We start from the raw sequence: 9,110 nt of genomic DNA, 5'->3' as shown, positions 1-9,110 counted from the left end.
ACCCCCCATTTATTCCACATCAGCCCCTCCCCTTTATTCCATATCATCCTCTCCCCTTTATTCCACCTCACTCCACCCCCTCATTCCATGTCACCCCCTTCCGTTTATCCCATGTCATTCCCTCTCTATTCCATGTCTCCCCCTCCCACTTATTCTACTCTATTCCCTCCCCTTTACCCCAAATCATCCTATTCCCTTTTTCCCACTTCACTCCCTCCTCTTTCTTACACATCACTCCACCCCCTCATTTATGTCACCCCCTTCCCTTTATCTCATGTCATCTTCTTCTCTTTATTCTACATCACCCTTTCCTCTTTATTTCTGTTCACCTCTCCTTTACCCCTTCAGCTCTCTACTCAGAGCTTCCCAACTCACCCCTCAAATTAAAAGAAAAAAAAACACAGTAAGCCATGAATATGCTGCTGTCACAATACAGATGTTTATTAATGATTAAATGCCAGAGAGGTTTTAACAATCACAAATCTTTGAGCTCAGCAGTTGTTACCCATTATATGATCAATTTATATCCCTCAATACAATACATTCTTCATTCTATGGACCTTAGCAGTTGTTACCCAGAATATCAGCTGTAATTTTGGATGTCATACATAACCCATATCTGTGTGTTACCAGAGCATGTCCCGCAATTTTGTATTGTCCTGTATAAAGGAATTACAGAGACGATAGTTAAGAACATTTATAATCAGGTGACTTTAGCTACTTGGAACTATGTGTCCTTACCTAACTAGCTATTTTGCTGACAACAGGGTGTGAACATCAATTGTCTTTAACGCAGATCCAGGTAATAAAACCTAATTTTTCCTCTAACTTTGGATGCCAGAAACACTAATTAGATCTACACTTCAGGTTTCTCTGTTGGAGTGACCTGAGCAAAACTGCACAGAATTTTGGGAGAGGCCATTTGGCAAGCCATTGGTCTGAATAATTTGGAGGGGGAAATCCTAAGGCAGTGGAATTGCTGCAGGGACACGGCTATGCATTGGTGTGACATGATTTCGCATGAATTTTTTGTCAGTTGTCAGTAGGCTGACCTAATGTTCTAGCATGCCTCTTGAGGGCCTTTCCAACTGAGCTCTTGGGAGGAGGGTAGGAAAGTCAGGGAAATCATGCAATCCCATTTGGGGAAGGGAAAGCACCTCAAGATTTGTGAGGTTCCCTGGGAAAGGTGTTTACCACAAATGTCACATCAATTAAAGGGAAGTCTGCAGAGAGAGAGAGAAAGCCAAGATCAGGGGTAAAAGAGAAAGGCAAGGTAGTACCGGGGAGCTTGGGCATGATACAGAAACAGCTCTGCTTTTACCAGCTGAAGAGACCAAGCATCCCCAGTGAAGGGTCTGGCAGTGTGTTTGGAATTCTCATCCTGACCCGAGCATCAGGTGGAACTCCCTCTTACCTTCAGATCTTTACCTTCAACTCTCTCCTTAATGTTTCCTGTGACATCCCAGATCTACCCCCACTCTTTTCCCCTGTCTGGCACCTTATAGAAGGAAAATCATCTAAGGAAAGAAGTAGCTGACGCCAGTTTTGGCCTCCTTCTCCCGGGGCACACGGAGCAATGGGCGGTCTTGCTCCAGAATGGGGAGGTTACCCGCTCCTTCCTCATCATCATGGGAACGGGCAGTGCCGGGAGGCACAGCTGCCTCCTCAGAGGAACCTGGAAAATAGTAACAATGTTAACTCCTTATGTTTCTAGACCTTGTACTTTGCACATCACCCAAGGCACTAAGACCTAATTTTGAGTTTCAAATACAGTATGAGGCAAGAAGGTAGGACAGGAATGATTATCCGCATTTGACATGTAAGAATACTACAACCTGACAGCAGAACACAGATCTCTGAATCTAGGACCACTGTGGGAACTGGGAAAACAGCTGAGTTAGGAAAGAGAAAGAGTAAGACAGATACCCTGTGCTCAGAGGGAATGTATAATACTACCAAGGAGACGGGTAAGAGGGCGACCTCCTAATAACCTCCACCACCCTGCAAGTAACCTGACTAATTTTACCAAGCAAATGAGTAACAAAGCTAGAGCTGAAAGCTTACAGCACTGCATGGAAGAGAGAAAGCAGGTGTTGCTCTTCAACAGCTCTGGGGAGGACTTGTAGTCCATGACTTGGCTAGGCTGAGACTTGTTTTTAAGGAGAGTGGTATCTACAGGGAATGCAACATCTGCATCTTTATGAAACTGAATTGCCTTTGGATTCTGAACCTCTTTAGAGTCTAAATCTTTAGGCATTGGGACTTCTTCCACATTCATGACTTCTTCAAGGTTGACAGCCAGGTCTTGTGGAGGGTCTGGAATTGTACTGAAAATGGAGACATCTTCAGTTTCTGGAGCCATAGTGGTAACTTCTTCTTCAAATGCATTGACTTGGTCTTTCTGATAATCTTGAACTTTGTTGCAAATTTGGGCATCCTTAGGTTTTGGAGCCACATGGAGAACTGAATCTTCTTCAAGACTGGGGCTTTCTTCAGAGTCTTGGTTTCCACCAACATCAGAGGCTTCTTCACATCCCGGAATTTCTTCAATATCTGAGGCTTCTTCGTTGTTTGGGACTCCACTCACATCTGAGGATTCTTCATGGGCTTGCATTTCGTCAAAATCAGAGACATCTTCAGGGCCTGTGACTACTTGGAGAGCTGGGACCTCTTCAGGGCCTGCAATTTCATTGGTCTCTGGGGCTTCTTCACGGTCTGGAATTTCTTTGGTGTCTGAGGCTTCCTCATCATTTGGGATTCCATCAAAACCTGAGACCTCTCCAAGATTGGGATCTTCTTCAGAGTCTGTGAGTCCATTAACCTCTGGAGATTCTTCATGATTTGGGATTTCACGTCCACCAGGGGCTTCTTCAGGGCTTGGGACCACATGAAGAGCTGAGACTTCTTCAGAATCAAGGTCTTCTTCAGAGTCTGAAATCCCATTTACCTCTGGGGCTTCATAGTCTGGGATTTCTTCAGCATTTGAGGCTTCATCATTTGGAACTTCATCAACAGCTGGGACCTCTTCAAGACTGGGATCTTCTTCAGAATCTTGGATTTCGTCATTATCTGAAGCATCTGCATGGTCTGGGATTTCATTGTTTGGGATTACATCAAGATAGGGAACTTCTGCAAGGTTAAGATTTTGGTGGTCTTCAAAGTCTGGTCCTTCTTCTAGGTTATGGTTTGGGTTTTCTCCAGGGTTCAGGATTTCTTGCACACCTGGGGCTCCTTCAAGTTCTGGGACCATCTCAAAATATGGCATTTCTTCAAAGTCTGGGATCTCAATGAGTTCTGGAATTTCATAATCTGGTTCTAGAATATCTCCAAGGGAAGGATGATCATCAAAATTTAAAGTGCCATCATTATCATCATCATCATCTTCCTCACCAAGCTCTGGTATTCCTTCAAGATGTGGGCCCTGAATCTCAAAGTTATTTGGGATTTCTAGACCTTGAGCTTCCCCCAAAGACTACTCCTTGATTAAGATATTCAAATACTAGCTCTTCATCTTCCTCAGAGGACTCATCTTCCTCAAGGGGCTCACCTTCAGCAACGACCTAGCCTTCAAAAAGGGCCTGACCTTCAGCAAGGGACTGACCTTTGGCAAGGGTCTGACCTCCAGCAGGGAACTGACCTTCATCAAAAGGCTTGCTTTGAGCAAGGACAGCAGCCCGGGCTTCAGCAGAGGTTTCCACTGGATCAGAAAGTAGTGCATCCTCTTCCATCTTTATGCGTGCACTCCTGAATGGGAAGGATTTTGAAAAAGTCAATTTGTGTACTTGCATTACTTAATATAAGGATGGTCGGGAGTTGGAAAACCCCATAGTAGAAGGTGCTTCAGGCTAAGCATAAACAAACCCAAAAAACACTCACTGGATCTTCCTCAAGTTCCTGCGTCTGATAAAATCAAGCGCTTCCGGGCTGGACTTCCACACACGCTTAGCAACCTGCCTCTGAATATGGGGAGGCACCTGAGGGTAGAATTAGCAACATTAGCCATCATTACACAGCACCTTTTCATTTATACTCATCTCTTTCAGGTACCCAGTACTAAAGGTACCAAGGCCAGCTAATGTGGGAGGAATTTCTAGACTGGATGATTTTGTGGCTGCCTGTTTTGGCTACCCTTAAAGATGCAGGTACAACTGTGCCTTGCCTTGTGAACAGGAGAGGGATGTGTAAAACAAGTGCATCCAAAACTTGCACCTACCTGGAAGAGGACATCCCAGTTATCAATCATGGCACGGACCACATTGACAGAAGCAACATAGTGATCAATCCCCAGCTTTGTTTTCCTGGACTCTCTCTTGCCAAACTTTCCCTTTTTCAGGAGAGCAGATCCAAACACCAAGGCCAAGTTGGTGGAAGTCATACGGTTGCCTGGGACCTAGGTAAAGGAAAGCAGAAAGTGATTGACGCTGAGGTAGTACTGGGAGTTGTACAAATGAATATGTCTCTTTTTATTCTTGTTTCTCTCTCTCCTCTCCATCCACCCTCTTGCTGATATACTCCCACATATGTCCCATACTACAGTTTTCACTACTCTTTCCCAGATCTTTTTACCAACTGTCCATCAATGCCAATTGAGTCCTCGCAGTTCTCCGTGATTTTATGCAGGGCCGTCAGCAGACGCTCCAGGGTATCACTGTGGCAGGGTGGCATCAGGTAGACCAGCAACTGCAGGGCAGAAAGCTGATCCTGGGGCTTTAAAGCTAGAGGAAGGAAAACAGGGACTGTCTCAGGGGGATGGTCCTGGCCACAGACTGATACCAAGGGAGGTGAGATTCTGCTTGAAACTTGCTGGCAGTTATGGAGAAAGTACCCAGGCATCTTGCCTTTGCTCATTTCCAAAGCATTTGAGCTCAGGAACTCTGAAAGCAAGACGTGCTCCCATAAAAACCAGATCTCCTCTACAGAACCTGGTTTTTTTTTTTTTTTTTTTTTTTTTTTTTTTTTTTTTTTTTTTGGCCTGAGAGGGCACACACATCTTCAAGAAGCTCTAGAGAAATATCCAAGCAACAGACTTATAATGGAACATTTTGAAATACAAAGAAAGTAACCCAAATAAGTTTTTTTATTAACATTTTATTTTTAATTGACAAATAGTAAGTGTATATATTCTGGAGAGGTTTTTTCATCTTCTTATGTTCATTCTGCCTTACTTCTTCGAAGTCCTCCAGCCTGAGCTCTGTCCCTAGAACCCCTAGACCCCAATAATATTTCCTTTCCTTGCCCTAGTAGGGAGGTCAGAAGACTCACTTGCTGTCAGGAGGAATGACATGTGCAGATCATCTGGCAGCAGAGAGTCCTTCATGTCACGGAAAAACTCCTTGAGGAGTGCAGCCACATCATGCACATTCTGATTGTCATCCAGCACTACATCCAGACCTTGATCAAATTCTTCACGGAGCTAGGAAAAGGAGAAGACATGGACTATCTGCCTGGCCCACCAGGGGCTCCATCTTGGTCATTCCTTCAACAGGTTCCAGGCTTCAGTGGAAGTAGCTGGCAATATGGTGGGCCTGGGGGCTGCAAAGAAGACCCTGCTCCTCCCCCCACCAGGTAGTCAGGTCTATGGGGGAACCCCACCTCCTCCTGCTCTTTCTTATTGGAGGAACAAACATGTAAACATAACCAATTTACCTGACGCACTCTCTGCGCGGAGTATTCAAGGGTAAAAATCCCCACTGTGCTTAAGCCTGAAAGAAAAGACCAGGAGATGCTAAGCATCTCTGAATCCCTTTCCCATGGCATTTCCCTTCTTCCCCCCACTCCCGCCCCCGCATCCCGACCTCCACTGGGTGTCAGGGGAATGTTATCCAAGCCCTTCATCCTCGACCTCCTTTCTCCCCCCATTTCTAGAACATCCCTCCTTTCCCTTTGCCTCCTTCCTTGATTTACCCATTTGCAGCACCCTTACCATGTTTTTCAATGAATTGGCAGCAAGCCTCAACAACCTGGGGGATTTGTTTCGCAATCGGATTGAGGCTCATCTTCCTTTTGGATCCCAGAAGTCGTTGGCCAATTGGAAATGAAACTTTTGAAAGCTGCAGGGTCTGCAGCAGCAGGGCCCCGTCTTCCAGCTCAGCCAGGCTATCCACAGACACCGCACCCTGTGGAGAAATCCAGATTATCTTAAAATGGGCAATAAAGAGAGTCAATTAGGACCTTCCTGAGTACTGTATGTATGACATTCAGAACAAGATACATTCCCTTTGTGGCAAGCCAAGGACAGCACTTCAACATATTGTGTTCAGCTCCCCCCTGCCTCTGAGGGCACAGGCCTTGACCCTCCGGCCTCACATTCCTGCATACCTCAGGAGAGGCCCCTGCCTGAAACCTGGAGGGTTTAACTCACTCGACGCCCACGGCGAGTGAACTCCCGGGGCAAGGTGGGCTCATTCCGCCTGCGACTGAAAAAGCGCCGGATGCGGCCAAACACCCTTTGCACCACGTTTCCCCGACGACGGCCCGCAGCCTGACCGGTGGCTTCTTCAACCTGCATCGCGGCTGTTAGTTCAAGATGTTTGCGGCGGGTAAACTCGTTCACCAGGACCTCTTCCAGGCGAATGCCAAATGTCTTGAGTGATACAGCTGAGGAGCCACGGAGAGAAAGAATGAGAAACGTCAAAGCCTCGCAGCGCTTAAATCCGGAGGAACTGCAGGGGCTGTAGCACTCCTCCCAGCAACCACTCGCAGCCAACCCCACCTCTCCAGACCCGCAGCGCCCCTCCCTGGGGAGCTAGCCAAAAAGACCCCGCAGTGGTTTGGCGAAAGGACTCAGCTCCACTCAACCACCCCGACGAGGCTCGAGGTCCCTGCCTTAAATTTTCCCTGGGGGTGACTACCTTGAGGCAAAGAGGGCGATTTCTTCGGGTTTATCTGTGTGGGGTGAGTCCACCAGAAAGGTCTGAGAGGACCGTGCCAAGCACCTACAGCTACTGCGCCATTTCCTGATATCACCCCCTGTGGGGTTTGGGAGCTGAAGAGAGTGTCTCCTGGGACGGTGGACGCCTCCCAGTCTCCAATAGCCAGGGCCACACTACACAGGAGGTTAGCACTCTATTTCTTTTCTAAAGAAAATACAAGAGCCCCCTCACCCCTCTGTTGTCCTCTCAAAATCAGAAACCACTTATCCAAGGTGTTCGGACGGTCAGTAGGCAAAGCTACGGGAAGAGAAAAAGAAAAGATACACTTACAAATAGGACTTGATAAGTGACTAAAATATCCCAACGCACTGACCTGCAGCAGAGGGAGGGGGTGGCAAAGAGGCGAGTTCTGTCCAGCGGGCGAAAAGTAATTAGCTTTCTGTGAGCCTCAGTTTCCCCACCTAACAAGGCCAAGCTTATCTCACTTGTATCAGACTCCAAGAATTTAACCAAACCAGACAATCTAATGCGCCACGTGCGCACCGCGCATCTTGCTACGCACCCGCAGTCCCTCAATACAACACTTAAAACATAAATTCCGGGGCTCTGAAGCCCCCAGATCACACAACAGGAGAAGGGAGGGAGGGGCTCTCCTGCAGCACCACCGCGGGTGAGGGTCGCCAAGTTACCGCGGGCGCGCTCGCACCAGGTTGCCGTCGGCTCCCTGCGCTGCGGTAGGAGAAGCGGCGACACCTGGCTGTCCCCGCACTCCGAATCTGGCATCAGTGACTGCCAGCGGGGGCTCCTAGCCCTTTGCTTCACTCAATTCAAGCTGCGTTTGCCGTGTGCGCCTACCGAAGCTGCCACCCCCAGCACTTTCCAATACCTCTGGGGCGCGCCTGGGTCCGCGCTACCCGCCTGGGCTCCGCTGCCAAATCCGCGCGCGTACCCCTGAGATTCCCTGGTGCGCTCGAACCTCGTCCTGCGCCGCGTCCTGCTCGCTCCCCGGCAGCCAGCTGAGGTGGGCAGCGCTGGCCGCGCACCTCCTGCCGCCGCCCCCGCGCCCGCACCGCCCTCCCGCTCACCGCCCGGCTAGGAGCGTCTCTCTCTCACACACTGTCTCGCTATCTCCCTCTACTCTCTGTCTCTCGATCGCGCTGTCTTTATCTCTCCCAGTTCTCTCCAGAGTGTCCCTCTGCGCTTCCGTCTCGCTCTGCCTTATTCTCGCACCGCACCTGGTGCGTCTGTCTCTTCACCGGCCCTCTGTCCACCTGTCTGTCCCTGATATCTGCCTTCTGTCTTACTGCCCCTCAACCCCCAGCCTTCGACCAAACTCAACTAATTTTTACCCCTTCCGCAATTCAACAAACAGCCTTCAACTCCGGCTTCTTCAGTTCCCCAGACGCCAGGAGAACTGACCAAGTCCGAGATCAGGCGTGAGCCCCTCCCTCCCTCCTAGACCCCTAATCCGCCCCGTCCTGCCCGGAGGGTCCACTCTCCCGAAGGCGAGGATGCCACACTCCGGGGTACAGCTTACCTCTGTTAGGTTTGAATTCGGAGAGGAAATGTCTGGCCACGAGTTCGTGGTAAGCAGTCTCTTGCAGCTTCAGACGCTCCAGCTCGGAGAGGCTGTGTATTGATACCATCTTCGTCCTGCGGTCGGGGTTGTGTCCTGGGGCTCCTCCCAAGACACTCACTAAAAAAATGAAGGCGGACAACAACAGCAAAGGGGGCATGATTCTGGGGCACAGTGCCCTTGCTGCCTTCAGAAAAGGAATGCAGCCACCCATTCTGGAATCGGATGATTATCAAGGCTGCATCATCCAATTGTCACTGGACCTGGTGGAGAGAACTATGGGGGTGGGGGTAGAGGGGGAGGGAAAACTGGGAGGCGGCTTCACCCTCAAGCAGAGCAGCCTCTGGTTGCTTTTGCTAAAAAAGAAAAAAAATTCAACTTCAAAAAATCAGCCCTTAACAGATAGTCCAGGAAAAAGAAAACCTAATTAGAAAAAAAAAAGTACGAAGAGAGAAAACATGAAGAAAAAATAAAAGAGAAAAACATTTTTTAACAAAAGCACTTTGAAACAAAAATTAAAAAGTATTTTCCATTAATTAATCAATTAGAATGTTTTTAGAGGTTTTTTTTTTTTTTTTCTTTCCCTGATGGTACTCGATGCTGTCCAGGTTGGATAAAAAGGGGACTTTCATCTAGGTTAGGAGAGCTGCAAATTCATACAA

At 48.3% G+C, this 9,110-nt stretch overlaps 1 protein-coding gene across 1 annotated transcript; it reads right to left on the bottom strand.

Annotated features, from left to right (window-relative positions):
- Positions 1–415: 415 nt before the first annotated feature.
- Positions 416–8,804, bottom strand: ARHGAP36 (Rho GTPase activating protein 36). The gene is made up of 11 exons (XM_015128192.2): positions 8,410–8,804; positions 7,104–7,169; positions 6,362–6,597; positions 5,924–6,116; positions 5,647–5,702; positions 5,263–5,413; positions 4,567–4,715; positions 4,214–4,390; positions 3,877–3,974; positions 3,638–3,744; positions 416–1,675 (listed from the first exon to the last, which is right to left on the bottom strand). Exons 1-11 carry the CDS (start codon positions 8,660–8,662, stop codon positions 1,518–1,520), a joined length of 1,644 nt encoding a protein of 547 aa, XP_014983678.1. The 5' UTR covers positions 8,663–8,804; the 3' UTR covers positions 416–1,517.
- Positions 8,805–9,110: the final 306 nt, after the last annotated feature.

This window comes from Macaca mulatta, chromosome X (assembly GCF_049350105.2).
Source record: "Macaca mulatta isolate MMU2019108-1 chromosome X, T2T-MMU8v2.0, whole genome shotgun sequence".
Lineage (NCBI taxonomy): Eukaryota > Metazoa > Chordata > Mammalia > Primates > Cercopithecidae > Macaca > Macaca mulatta.
Note: the sequence above shows the minus strand (reverse complement) of the source record. Positions and strands in the feature narration are given on the sequence as shown.